The sequence below is a fragment of the Rhodamnia argentea genome, chromosome 5 (genome assembly GCF_020921035.1).
Source record: "Rhodamnia argentea isolate NSW1041297 chromosome 5, ASM2092103v1, whole genome shotgun sequence".
Classification (NCBI taxonomy): domain Eukaryota; kingdom Viridiplantae; phylum Streptophyta; class Magnoliopsida; order Myrtales; family Myrtaceae; genus Rhodamnia; species Rhodamnia argentea.
In genome coordinates, this window is record NC_063154.1 from 24,718,740 (window position 1) to 24,738,240 (window position 19,501).

The 19,501-nt window shown below is 38.3% G+C and overlaps 1 protein-coding gene across 1 annotated transcript; it reads left to right on the forward strand.

Moving 5' to 3' along the window:
• Positions 1 to 11,021: 11,021 nt before the first annotated feature.
• LOC115757575 (NAC domain-containing protein 35) lies at positions 11,022 to 13,564 on the forward strand. The gene is made up of 3 exons (XM_030697864.2): positions 11,022 to 11,480; positions 11,652 to 11,920; positions 12,392 to 13,564. The coding sequence occupies exons 1-3, from the start codon at positions 11,252 to 11,254 to the stop codon at positions 13,199 to 13,201; spliced, it is 1,308 nt and encodes a 435-aa protein (XP_030553724.1). The 5' UTR covers positions 11,022 to 11,251; the 3' UTR covers positions 13,202 to 13,564.
• The last annotated feature ends 5,937 nt before the right edge of the window (positions 13,565 to 19,501 follow it).

Here is a 19,501-nt window from a genome sequence, read left to right on the forward strand (position 1 = left end):
AGTTGCCACATAATAGATTTAGGATTTGTCGGACAATTATCCCTTTATGTTGTTTTACCATGTCTAGCATGCCATCTCTTAATTTTGGCTGCGAGGTATAAATGCTCGCTAATATTACAGTGACCCTATCATATTTTTAACACTTGCATGTTTTAACTCCTTGGGTGATGGAGTTGTGAGGTCTGATCGGAGAAAATACAGTTAAAGCTAAAAGCCAAAACTCGCGGTTCTGACTTCGCAGCCTTCCCATAAGATGGGGCTTCGGCAATTACATCGCCGAGGTTTCCACCACAATTGTGTAAGCCTTAAACTCTCGATATAAGGAGCTATAATCTCTCTTGTAATTGTAACTTAATATTTGTTACGGAAAAATTTCTCGAAAAAGTTCTAAACCTATTTCAATTGTGCCAATTCAATCTTAAATATATATTTTTTTTACCAATTCAGTTCTAAACCTTTTGCATTTATGCCCATTTAGTTCACTTTGCCAATTTTGTTCAAAAATTGCTGACGTGACTTTGCCCGCTCTGACGTGGCAATTTTTAATAATAATAAATCTTTTATTTTCTTATTTATTTTTCTTTTTTCTTCCATAGCTTCTTCAACCTCCAGCTAGTCATTGATTGGTGAGCGGCCAGAGGCAAGGGTCGGCGACTCGCCTACCACCGGCGATGTTGGCCTAAGCTGTCGTTGGGCGATGGCGGCCTCGGCCAGGGCGGGCGAAGCTCTCCCTCGCCCGGTTACTGCGAGGACGAGCTTCGCTTAAGGCCGGGAGTCTTTGGATGTTGGCGATTAGTTGGAGGTTGAAGAAGATAGGGAAGAAAAAAAAGCAAAATAAATAAATAAATAAATAAATAAAATCGTATAAATATTAAAATTAAAATTGCCACGTTAGCATCGGCAACGCTACGTCAGCGATTTCAGGTTAAAATGACTGAATTGATACAAATATAAAAGGTTTAGGAATGAATTGACACAAATGCAAAAAATTTAAAATTTTTCTTCGGGCGTATTATAAGTTTAGGGTTGAATTGGCACATTACGGTAAGTTTATGATTTTTTTGGTAATTCTCTAATGAAATGATTCTCCAGTCCGGCACCGTATCTTTCCCTTGTTGATTTTGGAAGGATTTTTTGGGTAAAATTTTGCTTCTGATTTTTTTTTTCCTAAGTTTCCTATTCCCCGCACTCGGCCTTCCCAAATTGCACTGGGAATTACGAGTTCTGGATTCATCCTCTGTTTGCGGTAGGACGTAAACGTCACGCATTAAAAGCATAAAGCTGAGCATTGTCCTCTTCCATTTGTGGACAAATCAAGAGATTTTTTGTTAGGAGATTAAGAAACTCAGAGAGCGCCATCAAAAAGTGCAAGAACCCTAATTATTGGCCGGAGGAGAGACGGGGACAATTATGGAGCGAGTAAGGACAAAATCGCAGCGTCCCTCCGAACGAAGAAGATTGGTTGGACGGCTAGATTCGAAGCAAGTTGCGTCTGCAGAGCACTGTCCGTGTCGATGAGGGTCGGTGATCGTCTCATCCGATCCGAACCCAACTTGTTCTTGATCCATCTCTCTCTCTCTGTGTCAAAGGGTTTGGGCGGATTAGAGAATTTGGATGGTCTTGGAGCATTAAATGGCGATGAGCTAGACTGGTTTGTGGTGTGATGCAGTCATACGGCTACATGGTCACATGCACGTCCACGTTCGGAGCCCAAATTGATGGACGGACGCATGCAAGAGGGGAAGGGAGGGGGGTCGACGACCGCCAAAATGGTCCCGTCCACCCAAGAGATCTTGTGGGAGATAGATAACAAAGCCACCAGACTCCCCCTGCCCACACGTCAAAATCAGACGGAGACGTCGGCGAATCGTACGTGCTTCTTTCGTCGTCTTCCTCGATCACCGTCTTCTTTCCGGTCGTCTTCATCCATCTAGACTATGCGCATTAGGTGGCCCCTCCCACCTCCCACGGTGCAGCTTTCCTCCACCGCTTGGAAGATATTTTCTCCTTTTTTTTTTTTTTTTTGACGAGGTGATGGAGCTTCGTTGCAGTGTGACGCACGGCATGTAACGGACTGGTGTGGGAACATTCATTGAAGAGTTTCTCAGGTTCCTAGTTTCCATCAGTTCCTCTTTTGCCTTTTGCTCTCTCTCTCTCTCTCTCTCTCTCTCTCTCTCTCGTGAATTACGAAGAGAGAAAGTAAATTTAATACGGTGCTTAGTCCTAATGGTGATAGGTTTCAGAGTGGGCGTTTCTCACCCTAGAACTAGCAACCGCTTAGTAAGAACTAGTTCCGAAAAATTGGAATCCGTAACTACCTGTTGATTCCATGGAACTGATCCCATCAAGCTTCACGTGTCTTGTTTTCCAGCAAACCATGAATAAGTCCCACCAAGCACACTTAACGTTTTCACTCTAAAATTAGCACCCACTCACTAAGAACCAGTTCCAAAAAAGAATGCCACGCTCTTTAATTGCCCTGTTGTTGTAAATAAAACACTTCAGACACGTGTAAAGAATACTTTAGTTTCTTCTTAGTATTTCGAACAATGATTAAATTGAAGAAATTAAAAAGGGACAAAAGACAGCAATTAGGATTTCCAACTTATAGTTAATGGAGGCGACCGTAAACGAGAGAGGGAGGCAACCGAGATTCAGAGAAGGAGGGGAGGCTATGTGTCAATGGGAGTTGAAGGCCGAGAGACGGAGAGACCTAGGGAATTGCTTGAGAGAGTTGAGATGAGAGAGACCGAGATGGGATGAGACGATTGATGAACGAGACTAGGGATTTAGAATTTTAATTTTTCTTAAAAATTTTATATTTATTATTCTGATCTAGGTGGGCGGTTCCACACACGAAACCGAATCGGTACACACCGATTCTGGTTTATTGGAATCGGGAACCGGATTGGGTGCATGTGGACTCACCGGTTCTAAGCTGGACTAGTTCAATTTTGGGCGGTCCGACCTGTAACCGGTGCCTTTGCACACCCCTACTTAGTTTCCGTTAACATGACATATTTAGGTAATCTCATAAACATCTCAAGAGGGATAATTATAAAAAAAGTTTTAAATTTATTGCGGTTGTGCCAATTCAACACTAAACTTTTTCTTTTGGGTCAATTGAGTCCTTAACCTTTTGCATGTGTACCAATTTAGTTCATCCAACTAATTTTGGCGTCAAATCGCCGACATGGCGAGGTCGGTCTTGACCTGAATAATTTTAAATAATATTTTAATATTTTTTTTAACATTTATTGTTAATTTTTTCTTTTCTTTCCTTTTTTCTTTTCGTTTCTTTTATTTTTTTTTTCTTAATACAGTTGGTAATGGTTGCACTGAATTGGCGTAATTGCAATACATTTAGGACTTTTTTTTAATTCTTTTCTCCATCTTAAGGTAAGTAAACATGCGTACGTAATGTCAATTATAAGTAAACTCACAAAGAAATAATCTCAATAGATTGCATCGCACATTCTTTTTTTTTTTTTTTTTCTAAGGCTCCATTTTTTTTTTGTGGAAATTGAATGAATTGGAAAATATTTTCCAAACAATAATCATTTGAATTGCTTGAAATAATTAGTTTATGAAATATATCTTCATTGTTGAGAACAATCTATGCCTGAATTTTTTCGGGGGCGATGAAAATATTTTTTGCTTACTCATTTCTGTAAATGAAATAAGCGATCGCTTTAGAAAAAATAGTTTTCAAATCGTTCATTTTACATGGAACAAACGGAGCTTACATTTCTTTTTCCATTTCTTACACTTGCATCTTGGTGTCTACTAATGAATAAGGAAATCTAATTGTTAATACTTCTCAAGCTCGATTGGCGATCATATTATTCTTCGAATCTACTACATAATATAATTTCCGATTGTCTTAAAAGGCAAGCGCCTTCATCCTGAAATTATACTGAAACGGTGTACAAATTTTGACTTGCTGAATAACATGACACATTTTCCTCAGTTATGAGTTCGAAGCACAGGCTGATGGGTTTCCTCCAATGTTCATAAAATCCACAGTACCATTGGGTAAACCCTAAACCTTAAATAACTCCGAAATAACTCTAAATCAAAAACTCTAAATAATCTCTAAACCTTAAACTCTAAATCCTTGACTTCGGGTGGTATTACGAAGTTGATCGTTGTATCTATAGTCCAACCATCAAATGAGACGCGGAAAGGGGCCACAAAATTCTTGGTTAATTGCAAATTTTCGTGGTAGCAAGTGACGGGTTTGGCGCGAGGAAAACGAAGGTCAACTAGGGTCCATTCTAAAGAAAAATTCTCAATTGCAAAAGTTGAAAGCAAAACAACAAGGGAACCAAACAAATACAAGGACTATGACTATGTAGAAGCCTAGAACAATCAAACCCCTTCCCCAAGCCTGACTTTTTCTAGTCATGGGAGACTTCGGACTTTTACAACCCATGACATTTTATGGCTTGATTCATCATTAAGTAACATGTTATGTATACATCGTTGGTCCTTCTTCTAATAGCTTAAAACTTCTAAGGATTTTTATTTTCAGAAATAGTTTGGAATGAGGAAAATAAGTTTGACTCCTCCAAGAGGCTAATCAACACCTTTTTTGAAGGGATAATGACATAAATAGTCTACGAACTTTGACCTAATGTGTAATGTAGTTTCTGAACATTAGCCTAATGTATAATATCGCCTATAAACTTTTAACATGTTCAATGTTTTCCCTAAAATTTTGGTACATGTTCAAGTTAGTCCTTACACTATATAAAAATGTCCAATGTCATATTTTCATTGATTTAAGTTCGGCGATAACATTGGATGTTCTTCTAAAATCTAGGAATTAGATTGAACATGTATCAAAAGTTTATAGAATACATTGAACAACTTGAAAGCTCAAGGACGACATTGCATTATGGGCTAAAATTCACGGGCCACATGAAAGAAATCTAAAGTTTATGGATGACATTACTTGGGTTAAAGGTTAGGGACGGCATTACTTGTCTTCTCTCGGGAAGCAAAAAGAAGACAGGTATGAACGATTCACCACTGCTGAATCCTCTAGGAGTCTAGACCATCTAGCACTCGTATGGTCTAGGGAGGCTTACTTGTCATATTGAGCAAATCTAAAGTTCATGGACCATATTGCACGGTAAGCCAAAGTTCATGGATTTTTTATGTTATTTTTTGTATTTTTCAAGGCAAGTGCATATTGGCCTGCATTGGTACATGCTGCCTTTTAACACTTGTGGAAAGTTGGCTTTGTGATCATAAGTAGTATCTATGATAAAGATGGCCCGGTGTCTTAATCACAACTCACCCATTTAACTATAAGAAATGGGTCCACACTCGTTAATAATCCTTATGTTAATGAATGCCGTGATTCCTTTTCTAGGTTCTTCATGGTTAGTAAATAAGGAACACGGAATTAGATGTCCTCCTAAATGCATTATATGAAATTTACAAATCATCGATGTCAAAAGGTAGTGAATAATCAATCTTATTTATTTGAATATGTGGACAAATAACAAACTAGCAAAAGGATTGATCTAGATGCCTCCATCTATTGAATTAAACTTATAAATAGATTGTGTCACACTCAACTTCGAGATTGAATTATATCATAGGGAAAACGTGATCAACGTCATTCTCTTCTAGCGTACGGAGTTCATCATATTATAATATTCCACTATTACACCAATAATCCATCTAACGTCTTAAACGTTTTGTTTAAGTCAAACGATAAAGATTCTGAAAATCCAGTACTTTCTAGTAGTGAAAGTACCTAAACATATCAGTAGTCCGATTAGGTTATTCTGATTTGGTACTTGTATTCCAAACAATCTAATAAGTTAAATTATCGGATACGTTACTTTATCATGCACAAAAATCTTGTCCTCAATTTAGTAGTTTAAGCTTTCGGATTAACAAAATTGCTACCATTATGTCATGATCATTGCTTGGAGTGGATGAACATTCAAGCATATACCTCTCTCTCTCTCTCTAGAGTGGGGAGTCGCTACAAAGTTCCAGTAACGACAACCTTTCCATGGGCGGAATGTAGCAAGATCGATCAAGAATCCGACTACAACCAGTCCTTACAAGTGGTCGGCCGTAACTTGTGACCTCTAACGACAACGATGCCCCCCATTATCTACCGAATGGACCGCCACCCATTGGGTAATCTAATTCATTCTAGGGTTTCCATTCTACGAAGGAAAGTCAATGTGGCTGAGCCTCGTATGACGTAATAGAAAACCTTGACGTGGGGTGGTTGAGATAATACCCGAAACTTGCTTCTTTAAGCTTGTAGAAGCAACACAACCTAATTTTTGCCTCTTACAGATGGCCAATCGTCCATGAAGATTGGTGACCAATTATCATCACCAACAGATCCTAACTTGGCCCTCAGAGCATGGCAGCAATGACTGTGCTTCTTGCTGACTTGCCATCTTTGGGATCTCCCGTATCGCTTTCTCCACATCGTCTCTATCTTTGTTTTCTACCATATTTCTTGTGAATACCCAACACCTAATCAAGAAGAAGAAGATTAAGAAGACTTGAGAAATATCTAATTTATTGGCAACCATGCCTCGTAACTTTTCTTTCTTTTTCCACCTTTTTTTTTTCAATGGAAGAGATGTCATTCTCGTCGATAATACCCTCATTTATGGAAAGTCATGCATGCGCACAGAAATGGACGGTCAAGCGATCCTTCTTAATAGTTGAAGAAATGGAAAACCCTAGAAGGTCGTTTGTTTAATGAGGTGTATTCCAACACCAACGGCTTAGTTACTTTGCACAAGAAGAATAACTGGCTTTTCTTCTTTTTAACATTTCACAAACGTCTCTACAGCATCGAAAGTCAAAAGATAGGATTAAAAACTTAATAACCCTTGGTTGTCTTTGGATTGCTGATGATGACCCATACTTGTTGATGATGCTTTCAAGTCTCTCCAAACAATGAGACACGGTTCGGCTTTTGCACAACAAACCAAGAACGCCAGCTTTTACGTGACAGGAACCCAGTTGGACAAATAGCGATTCGAGGTCGAGGTTGAGGTCGAGGTCGAGGTTGAGAGAGAGAGAGAGAGAGAGAGAGAGAGAGAGAGAGAGAGTTCGTTTTCATAGGAGAATTAAGGAGATACAGGATTGGACGATGGTACAAAGTGAGATAATGAGTCACATTAATGCAAAAAGAAGCCGTTTGCCTTTAGGCCGAGATTGTGCGGTGCACAATAGTCAAATTATTGGAAAATGCCTATCTTAGAAAAGATATCTTCTCGAGAAGAAAGCAAGAGATGAAAGAGATATGGTTGGAAAATAAGACACAAAAGAAGAGGAGCCCTCTTTTCATTTTGTCTTTTTTATGAAGAGAGAGTGGTCACGGGTTTCATTTGACTCTTCCCGGCTTTACTCAAAACCAAAATTTTGCTCCTTTTGTCCTATTCAGCTCCAACCCTAACCCCACCAATTTAATTTTTTTTTTCATTTAATCTTATTCAAACTTTGGCTTCCTTAGAAGCCACACATCACATCTTTCACCACCATCTATCTATCTATACCAACCATATAATTTCCCACTCTAATCGAATAAACATACTGTTTTCTTAGAGAAGTAGGTAATTTTTCTAATCAAGATCATGCCTCAACATTTTGAACAACAAAATGAGGGAGCCGATTGTTGAGATGTGCACTCAACAACATGCAACTTATTATATTTGGTAATAGCATTTGTCATCATGCTCGTTTTTGCTTTTTTGACAACTAAATTTCACTTTTTTCGGCAGAAGAACATGCTTCAATGGACTTTTAATTGCGCCCGCACCGCACGTGTGTTCTCCCCTAAATGACAAAAGAATTAGGTTGTTAATTAACTAAAGTAGACTCATCCTATCGTTCAATAGATATCACCCACCCATCACATTTTTTTTATATAGGTTGATAGTGATCCAATAAGGTTTAATGGCCAAAGTGCCATTAAACCTTTCTCTCTCCCAAATAAAAAGATAATTGAATTTTCTAGGAAATTAAAAAAAGCACACAATTCTACCAAACACTTAATGGCTTTAAATGGCTTTCTTTTATGTATTTAACAAGTTTGAGATGTTCAAACTTAGATAAAATAATAAAAGCAACATCGGGATCCAACATTAAAAGCAAAAGTTCAAGCAAAATACTATAAACAAAAAGTCTATAAAAAAAAAAAAAGGAGGCCGAGAAGATTGTTCTGTAGTAAATTATGCAATTGACGAAGGAAAGACATTTCACATTAGGAAAAATCATAAATGTCATTCTTCGTATTTTTCGATAATACACAAATCAAACATTTTCTATCTATTTATTTAACCACCCACCTGGGTGGCGCCGATGGTTCATGCACTCTTCCTCTCGCAAAAGGTCGAGTGTTCGAATCCCAAGGGCGTCACGGGGTGACTTACCCGGTGGCACGTGTGTGGTGGCTAGCACGTGTTGCCCCCAGGGTTTACCCTTCGGCTGCCGGCCGTGCGGGGGTTCCCTGGATCATAAAAAAAAAAAAATTTCTATTTAAAAAATGCTCGACTTGTTAAGGCTGGTTTACAACTTTAATTTACTAAATGGTGTGTCCGATTTATTTATTTTTATAATGTGGTCTGCTCGATGAAAGGGTTACTTACGGTATGACAATATCACTTATTAAACCATTGTATGATCAATCTCTACTAAACTATCCAGATTCACACAAGTGAAGTTTTACAGAAGGTCCCTCTCAATATACATGCTGGTGAAGAGGCACATAAGCATATAGTTCGAAAACCTAGCATACCCTAACAAAATTGAAAATAAATCTAGATCCTATGTTATCTTTCCAATATATTATAAAATTCCTCAATTATTTTTGTCACAAATTTATACAAAAAAAACAAAAAACAAAAAACTCAAAAGACGGTTTTAACCTCATACTTTGCTTGAAAGTTCAATGAAATGCCCATGAAGAATTATTGTGGTACTACTGGATGAAGAGAAATTATGATTCCAAGATAAATTGCATCCGTAACCCTTCAACTTATGATTCCTTAGATTTCTAGCACTATCCAAACTTAATTTGAAATCTTTTCGTATAGTTGGTAGATTAAATATTTTTTATTTGACATAAATTTAAAGGTCAATTCTTTAAATATATATTAGATTTCAAATTACATATTAAAACAGAAACCTTAAATTCCAAATATTCTAGCCCATGTGGAAAACCTAGATTATCCCAGGTATAAAAGAAATGAATTATTCTGGATTTTTAAACCTATAGATCAGATATTTTAGATCAAATGTTGATATTATTTCGATTATCTTCCATGTCAGAGAAAACTTGACCTTGAGATTTATATGATCTGTATTCTCATCTAATGAAGGACATGCTCATAGACTTTGGAACCATATTATCCGGGTTATTAAAGTTCAATATACTTGTTCGATTAATTGTTTCAAAATTTTCCGATTATGGAGTGAATTTTGAGCCATAATTTCTTCTCGTGTCATTTCATTAACTTGGCTTGTGTGTGCTCTATCCCTCTAGAAAATTTGGTAGGGTTTGCAAGATTTTGGTGTAAGCAAACTTTCACCTGAAGAGCTAATTTCCCAGAAAAATTCTAAACCTATTGTATAGTGGCAAAATTCAGTTTTGAACTTTTTAATTTTGTCAATTTAATTCTGAAACTTTCGACGACTTTTCCAATATAGTCCATGTGGCTAGTTTTTGGCTTGGAGCCAATAACGTGGACAAATTTTGCATCTTTTGTGAACTTTTTTCCCTTTTCTTTTTTTGTTTCCTTCTTTCATGATTTTCCATTGGTCATCGGCCACAGGTGAGGCGAGGGTATAGCATCTAGCCGAGTGTGGCGATGCCCCACAACCCTCTTGCTGGTTGTCGTTGGCGCTCAACGACCTCACACGGTCCAAAATCTTATGAAGGAAAGAGAACAAGAAAAGAAAAGAAATGAAAAATTTGAAAAGTTATAAAATAAATTATCAATATCAGTGCCGGCCATGTCTCGTAGGGGGTTCACATTGACTAAATCGCAATGCAGCAATTTTCAGCGAAAATCGACTATGTGAACTCCATTGGAAAATCGTCAAAAGGTCCACGACAAAATTACGTACAATAAGTTTAAGAATTTGTGGATAATTTTTCTCCATCCAGAATTTTTAATCAAACACGTGTACAAAACTAATTGATATTCGGCCAATAATGCCACTTATAATTCTATGCTCTCTCCTCTTTCACTTTTAGTTTTCAAAAAAACATATCTTATTAAATTGTGGGTAGATTAACAGTTTAACGTGTGACTTCATCAACAGAAAAGCAAAAAATATAAGAACACTAGCTTAACTTTGTTAGCTTATCTTCTAGTCTTAGCATGGGTGATCGGTTCCGAGGTGAACTAGTGGAATCGGTTGCATGTGCTTGAAATAAATATTCACATTTTAAATGACTTCTTTAAAGATTTTTAAGAAATAAAATTATAAATTAAAAAAAAAATCGGTCTGGATGTGCGGTTTTGACCCTTGGAACCGATAATCAAACTGACAATTATCAATTTCAATTTTATGGAATTGGGAACCGAGCCAAAATAGAATTAACAATTAAAAAAATAGTTGGTTACGGTGGGGTGGTCTACCCTTGGAACCGAGAATCGGACTAGCAATTATCAATTCCAATTTTATGAAATCGAAAACCACATCCTTGAAAATCGGACTGCACTGGCCGATTTCATTCGATTATGATGATTTCAATCCGATTGGTTCTTTTTGCTCACTCCTATTTCTCGGAAGGGAGTCCAAAATTATGAACTGGGTGGTATGGTGTGGCATCGTGGTAGTGGGAAGGAGGAAGAAAGGTCCAAGGCCACCGCTAAGGAGATGAGGTCGCACGGTCCTCTCTCTTGAGATGTCATTTTCTCATCTTAAACGCTCCTATTGACGCGTAGGGCCTGAAAGCTATGTAGATCTTTCTTTTTTTCACTCCATTCTTCTTTCCTTCTTTGTAAGAGTCAAACGATCCGCAGAGAGAGAGAGAGAGAGAGAGAGAGAGAGAGAGAGAGAGAGAGGACCATTTTTCATCTGTACTCAGAGTTTAACCACTCCTCCTTTCATATATCACCCAGAAAATCCGTACGCTTGGTCATGGTATAAATTGGAGTGGAAGCTTCACCAAACAAGAAGATGCTGATGATGAATGGATTACTCAGTTAGCTCCTCTTAGCTCTACAGAAAGCTTACAGTGATTTTTATGGCAATTGCCGCAACCATGAGCCACGAAGACACCAGCGACACCAACAACGACACCACTGCCAAAGATGATCACGAGCACGACATGGTGATGCCCGGGTTCCGCTTCCACCCCACCGAGGAAGAGCTCGTGGAGTTCTACCTTCGCCGTAAAGTTGAGGGCAAGCGCTTCAACGTGGAACTCATTACCTTCCTCGATCTTTATCGCTACGACCCTTGGGAGCTTCCCGGTATCTACTAGAACCCTACTCGATCAATTGACATCTTTCTTTATGTGGTGGTTTCAATTCAAGCAGTTCTTCTCTGTTCATACAAAAGCATCAAGATCCGATGCTTGATCTTATCGATTTTGTCCAAAGGCTCACGCTGACCCTTTTCTGGGTTTTGTTTTTACAAATTAGCCTTAGCCGCAATTGGAGAGAAAGAGTGGTTTTTCTACGTGCCCCGAGACCGGAAGTACAGAAATGGCGACCGCCCGAACCGTGTGACCACATCAGGCTATTGGAAGGCGACAGGAGCTGACCGGATGATTCGAGGTGAGAACTCCCGTTCGATCGGGCTGAAGAAAACCCTTGTCTTCTACTCCGGCAAGGCTCCCAAAGGGATCCGAACCAGCTGGATTATGAACGAGTACCGCTTGCCGCAGCACGAGACTGAACGCTATCAAAAGGTGTCTACGTTCTTGATTCTCTTTAGGTTCTTCACAAGTCTCTAGCTAAAGATTCAATGGCTTCTTCTTCGCCCTCCTTTTCATTTTTCAGCTAAGTGATTCCTTTTTCACTTAGCCAAAGATGTAAAAGCGAACAATCTTTTATGAAGTTGGGATATCTCTAGCTAACCCTAGTTCAAGACTCATTGGATTCCAATAGGGAATTGAAAATTTCTGCACAAACTTCAAGAAGGAATTCATCACCTTTAGATCAGGTTCACCAACTCATTAAGACCTCTTGATTCAATATCCTTCTTTGCAGTGAATGTAGGAGAAAAATTTGCACAGCAGTCCTTCTTATCTCCCTTGATATTGGCTCTCTCGTGGTCTATTACTGCATTAACTTCTCTCATCTCTAACCCGTGATGGCTCATGTTCTTCTTTTATGTTGGTTTGTGTTCTCTTTTTTTTTTTTTTTTCAATATTTCGCAGGCGGAAATATCGTTATGTCGAGTGTACAAGAGATCTGGAGTTGAAGACCACCCATCACTTCCTCGTACGCTTCCGACGCGAGCATCTTCTTCCTCCTCTTTGAGGTCAACAGGAATTATCTTGTCATCCGATCAGAATAAGCACCACCACACCATCAGCAGTAGCGGCCACAGCCTCCATTTGCAAGCAAATGCGATCGAGAGATTCCAACCATTCATGGGAGGAGGAGGAGGAGGAGGAGGAGGAGGAGAAGTGGGACAATTACCGTCGCCTTCACCCCAAAATAATGATCAAGCCGATGGAAGCAGTAGCTCTGATGTCACGACCACACTCGGCCTCTCGAAACACAATGTCAGTAACGCATACTACCCAATCCCTCCTATCTCGGTCACACAGCTCGCCCTCATGGAAGAAGATGGGATGGCTAATTTCCACCATCACTCATCGAAGCAGGCCGCGACTCCGAGCAGCTGCTCTCTGGTTTTTCCCAGCTTGTTCCCCAGTTCGTCTTCAACGAGTGCCGTGGATGATCTCCACAGACTAGTTAACTACCAACAAGCCCCGGGGGCTTCGATTAATCAGCAGCAACAACAGCACCCACAGTTACAGCAGTATTACCAGCCTCAGTATTCGCAGTTGCAAGGGTTGCTGCTTCCACAGTCGTCGTCGTCGTCATTGTCTCAAAATCTGATGCTGAACAAGCTTCCGAGCCCGCTTCAGACCCCCTTTTCTGACAGACTCTGGGAATGGAATCCACTCCCAGATGCAAACAGAGAGTACAACAACAACAACAATACTCCCTTCAAGTAGTCCATACTTCGTTAGTGGTCCGCAGAAACACTCATCAAGACTCAATTATTACTGTTAATCAAGTTCCGATTGATAGACTTGGACCTTTAGTAACTACTCTGATGATATAGTTAAGCTTTTCATCGATACTGCTTACCGATATTTATGGATGTAACATTGTAATTGAACTTGCTAGTTAGGGTTTGGGTTTAGTTGGAGGGGTATAATTTAGAATCGCACACTACAATGCCTCTTGTTTCAGCCTAGTTAGTTTAATTACCACTAAATTTGAGCTCTCATTGCATTTCGAGCACGAAGGGTTTTTTTTTTTAATTTATGCTCACTCCATAAAAGGTGTGTGGCGCTTCATCTTGTGTCATTGCAGTGAATGTTCATGCGGCCAATGAGTTCCGACATCGCAAAGAACGCAAAGGAATGTCATTTCCGAGGTTAGTATTGGTCGCGATAACATAAATATTAACCGAATGCAATAACGTTTCAGCTCATGGCTTGTATGCACACCTTTAAGATAAATTAACTTTGATGTTTGAGGTTACTGTCACTCGCGTGTGTGCATGTGAACCACGGACTAGACAGTGAGAATCGCATGCTACTGACAGCAATAGAATAATACTAGGTATTAAAGCTAATTAGAAAATCCGCCATAGTAAGTAGATTGATTCACTCGTTCAAACTTCCTTGGGCGCTCTTTTTTCGTCACTTAAGTAGATTGATGTTGTAGAACAGCCTTACCCTAGCTTTCGCTCCGATACCCTTTTGATGTCTAAGCATACATGTGTGTATATGCGCGTCAAGCATGTAGGTCGAATAATTTCCTGAATTTCGTTTGATTTTGTCACGATTAAGAATGAGTTTACATATTCTTTTCTTAACTCATCACCCTCAATATGCAATATTTTGAATAATGCAAGGGATCGAGCCGAATCTTTAAAACTGTCATGTTAAAGAATTTGATTGGTTATTGAACACATTAACTTTCTCATGTTATTACAGTTCAATCTCATAATTCTTTTCTTCAACTTTTAGTCGTTTTTGATTTCATTATGTGCACCATTAAACAATGTTTTTTTCATCATGAAAAAATTTACTCAAAGTGAACTTCATCTCTACTAGTGTCATGTACTGAGTTGCCATACTTTGGACTTATGTTCTTGTGCTCACTTGTTCATCATTTCTGTGAAATGTGGACTATCGGAATTGTACATGGGTAGAAGTTATCTGTTCTTTTCTATTTATGGTGCATTTGTTTCGTCGAAAATAAATGATTTGAAAAATATTTTCCTAAAGATGATGCTTGTATTTCTCTTAAAAATGAATAAATGAAATATATTTTCACATTATTTTAAGGAAAATGTTGTTTAAATCATTCATATTCTGCGAATCAAATGTAGCCTTAAATTAAAAAGTCCATGTTCTATGATTGGAACTAGGATTTCTTAAAATCATGGAGTCTCCTCTTCAGCAACTCTTTTTGTTGTTTTTTTTTTTTATCCACAAAACGCTGGTGAGCTTGAGAAAGGAAATGTACATTCTGATGTTATACGCATATGAACTGATTAGTTCTTAGATCTTGTGGACATAGAATGTTAATCCTTTTCACTTTCCATTCTTTCTGATTATGTAATTGCAGTTCAACATTTAATTAGTGTCAAGAATAAATATTACATAAGGGTTGGGCTAGTCTAGATAATACTTTGACAAAGGGAGATCATCGACATGAATAAGCGGCTAATTCGAAAATTTAGTTGTTGAATCTCTCTTTGATTGATCAATGTGTGATATTCCGAATCCTCATTACTAATGGAATCGAAATGATCTCTGGATTGATCAAAAGATCCTTTCAATTGGCTAAAATCCATTACTTGAACGAAACTCTCACTCTCATAAATCCACTAACAGCACTCCTAACTTCATGCTAATTCAACAGACTCAATTGAAGCAAATATTTCATCCGAATTTCATTTTTTAATTTTTTCGAAATCGTGAGTGTTTTACGTTTAGCTTTGTTTGCTTAATTATCCTTAAAATTTTGAAAAAAAATGAAAAAAGGTATTAATTTGTTAATATTAGATTCATGCCAATTTTCAAATGCTACAAAAAAAAAAAAAACTCCAAATATATAATATGCAAGACGTGGTTGAAGTAAGGACTAGGTTGCAATTATTTTCTATATGTTTTCCTCTATCGAAGACATTTGGACATCGGAAAGTGTTGCTCTCGGACACTCTCAAGATAAATAAATTCCAGCTGAAACTATGCGCTGAATTATTTGGTAAATGTAACTGATACTTAACATATTAGAGAGAGAAAATGACATTGAAAAAATTTCACTTGAATTTTCTCCCGCGACACATCTCCAAAGATGAATCCTACATGGATTTATCTTAGTAATAACAAATCCAACTTGAGTTATTTATTTCTTTCTAAAATGAGTTAAATTCAAAATCGAGTTGGGAATCATGGCGGGACAATTATAAAAAAAGTCTTAAACTTATTGTAATTGTGCCAATTTAGTCCTTTTTTTGCTGATTCAGTCCTAAATCTTTTGTAATTGTGTCAATTCAGTCCATTCGACCAAATTGATCTGCTGGCAATAACATGTATACGGGCCGGGGTTGGCCGTCCGGCAATATAATAATTTATTTTTTTTTAGTTTCTTAAGTTTAATTATTTTTTGTTTCTTTTTGTTTCTTTTGTGCTTCCCTCTCCCGCCTCCGGCTAGTTGTTGGACCTCGGTAGTTGGCTTGGCAAGGTCGAGCCTTGCCTAGCCATGGCGAGGCTTGTCACTAGCCAAAGAAACCTCCTCGAAGTCATGGTTGAGTTCTCTCTACAAAACCGCCCCTTGGTGTCTTCTTTGTGGGAGTTGCTATGTGGCTGTGACCCAAATTTTACTCAATTTCCTCCTCACCATGGTTGGACGAGGCTGGCCTCAACATGGCTGTGTGAAGATGATCCTCGCCGGTCCAAATCTGGTGTGGTCGAGCTGTGCTTAGCCATGGCAAGGCTCACCGCAAGCCAAAGAAATCTTCTCGACCTTGCCATGGCTGCGGGAGGCCGATCCTCGCCACCCTAAATCTGGCGAAGTGGAGCCTCGCTCAACCGGGACGAGGCTTATTTCTAGCCAAAGAAGCCTCCTCGAAGTCATGGTTGAGTTCCATTATGCAAAACCACCCCTTGGTGTCTCCTTTGCAGAAGTTGCTTCATGGTTGTAACCTAGATTTTACTCAATCTCCTCCTCACCATGGCCGGACGAGGCTTGAACTTGTTAGTGGTTGGGCGGGGGCAAGCTTCCCTTGAGGCTAGTGAGGTCAACCTTGTCGGCCGTCGCCGAGGTCCGGCATGAGGAAAGAGAGGGAAGAAAAGAAAAAAGAAAAATAAAATAATGACAAAATATAAAAAATATTATTTGGCCAAATAGCCAGCATCGAATGGGTCAACATTATTGCCGGCCAACCAAAATTGATTGGATGCATTGAATTGACACAATTGCAAAAGGTTAATGATTGAATTTGCTCAAAAAAAGTTTAGGGCTGAATTGACACAATTGCAATAGGTTAAGGGCTTTTTCGGTAATTTTTTGGATCATAGCCCATGCCGAAATCCAAAGTGGAGTTAATTCAAATGGTTCACATGTCTTTCTATACCCTTTAATGATATTTTTTTCTGACAAGTTAGGTTGAACGATTTTACATTGAATCAATACCACGTTGTATTTTTTGGTAGACATTGCTCAAATAAACGTTGTGTAAAAGTTATGATACTTATATGATTGCTTAGAAGTTATGATATTAAAATGAGAGCCCCACAAAAGTCATGATAACATTAGTGTCTTTTCCCCCCATAAGAGAAGACCGATATAATGCTCGTAAAATGCGGGTTGATTCCTTTCGCTGAGTCGAATAAATGTTGGGAAGTTCCACAGAAATTTGAGTACCTAATCGTGAGCTTTAGCTATTGAATTGTGAGTCAACTAAAAGTGTAATAGATTACAATTATATAAATCTACATGATTGCAACAAAGTGCATGGGAGCTCCAATACATCATCTATAGAAGATCACTGAAAGGAATTTTTTTTTTTTGGTTGAAAAGAAAACAAACAAGCATTACTGATAATTAGAGTTTCGAACAAAACAGCCCATCCGAGAGGCATCAACACATAATAGATCCCAAAGGGGTAGAGGCAAGACAGAGACCCAGTGGACCGGAACCTGATTAGAGCGACGCATTTTGGCAATCCAATCAGCTGCATGATTAGCAGATCACCGAGAGGAAGTTCAAAGCTAAACCTGTTAACATATCTAAGCCTGAATTATTGGTGAAATAGATATATTATGCTCTATACTGGATTGATTTCATCCAATACAAAACTTTTTTTTACTAACATACACCGGTAGCTTAAGCTCGGGGTTAACTCAAGCTATGAAAACATATTTAGTATAAACTTGTCCCGGAATGGTCTAAGCTAGCTACTTATCCCGTAGGGAACTTATTAGCTAATAATTTCCAAAGCAAGAAATGATTGAACATTCTAAGGCATGACTATATATTTCGGGAAAAGTACACTAGAAGTGTCATAGTTTTCAAAAATCGTTCACTTGAGTGTCATGTTGACGTGGTAGCCGGAAAAGCTAACGTGACATGCCGGAAAAGTTACTGTAGCACCCTAGAAAATTTACTGTAGACGCTGGAAAGTTGACGTGGCACGCCCGAAAATTTGCTGTAGCACTCAAGTGAACGATTTTGCTCCGACGTAGCACTCAAGTGAACAATTTTTGAAAATTATGGCACTTAAGTGAACGTTTTGAAAGTTATGGCACTCAAGTGAACACCGTACACAAGTTATGACACTTCTAGTATACTTTTCCCGGTATATCACACTACAAAACATATCTTAATTCGATAGATTAAATGCTTTCGTTTGCAGCCTTAAGAGAATTCGTCATCTCTTTATTGTCACCGTTCTTTTTGTTCGGTAGAAAGAACGTAAGAAGCAACGTGAAGCAGAAGAACGTGATCTTGTTTATCACGTTCAAAAGAGGCAAGTAATTTCCCGACAAAAAAAAAAAAAAAAAAAAAACAGAGGCAAGTAACTGCCTTGGCAGTTAGGCAGTTGCTTGTGCAGGCTATGGGCTTGGGCTGGGTTAGCGACCCATCAGTTAGTATACAAGGTGGTTATTGCAATGCCAATTTAGGATGTTCCTATCTTCAACTCCACAATGACATATCTTCACTCTTTCCTCTAATTTTTTTTTCCCAGCTTGGATGCTTACAGTAGTATCACTTTTTGATTACTTCTTTGGAATGGAGAACCGTTCGTACGTGAAGCTATGAGGACCGAGAGATTAAGTTTGCTAAATATTTGCATTTTCTATTTTTCAGGATATTTTTTAGGTTGCTTTGTTTGGATAATTCCAAAAACTTAAAATTTATAGTTCATATATTAGTAATTTCTTAAACAAGGGTTTTGAAATCATCTTAGTATCTTATGTTAGGAGCGCAACATAATTATACTGAGAGAATAAGTTTTTAATGTAAAATCTGACAATTGAAAACCTTTTTCCGTCTTACGATTAAGTACAGTACCAAACAACTGAAAACCTGTCATTTTCTTCCATCATGAAGTTTTATGTGTAACAAATGTACACTGAAAGAGAATATTGATCACTCCAACTTATCCAATGGAAATTTTCTATATGGTTGCGACAACATTTAAGGAATTGGGTCATGAATAGAGCGAGTGTACACTAAAAACTATCTATAAAACCAATCTCTGCTTTGGGAACGTTAAGCACGGCTGTGTCACATGTTAAATCACATGTTTGTTCATTTTCAAAGTGAATTAACTTTGATATATAAGTATTTTAGGGCACACATGACAACACTTATGGAGCAGAAATCCATTTGGTTACGCAACTTCATTTTTTTTTTTTTAACTTTTGGAGCAAAAAATTGCTCTAGAAGTAGTTTTGGAGCTACTTGAAAAAATAAAAAATAAAAAATTTACTTTTCTCCAAAACTAGAAAAATCAATTTCTGGCCAGAAATTGATTTTCATAGCAGAAATGTTGCCATGCGCGCCCCTAAGATGCCTGCTAACAACTTATGTTATCCATTTCTGTATTATGTTGCAAAATATACCAGCTTGACGACTTCCTCTCTCTCTCTCTCTCTCTCTCTCTCTCTCTACGAAAGAAACCAGAAAGCTGAGGAATACACTCAGACATCATCGTACCTTTTCTCCATTGAAGGAGTCATGCCCACTCTGTAATGTTCATTTAGGTTACACACATCTTCCAATTC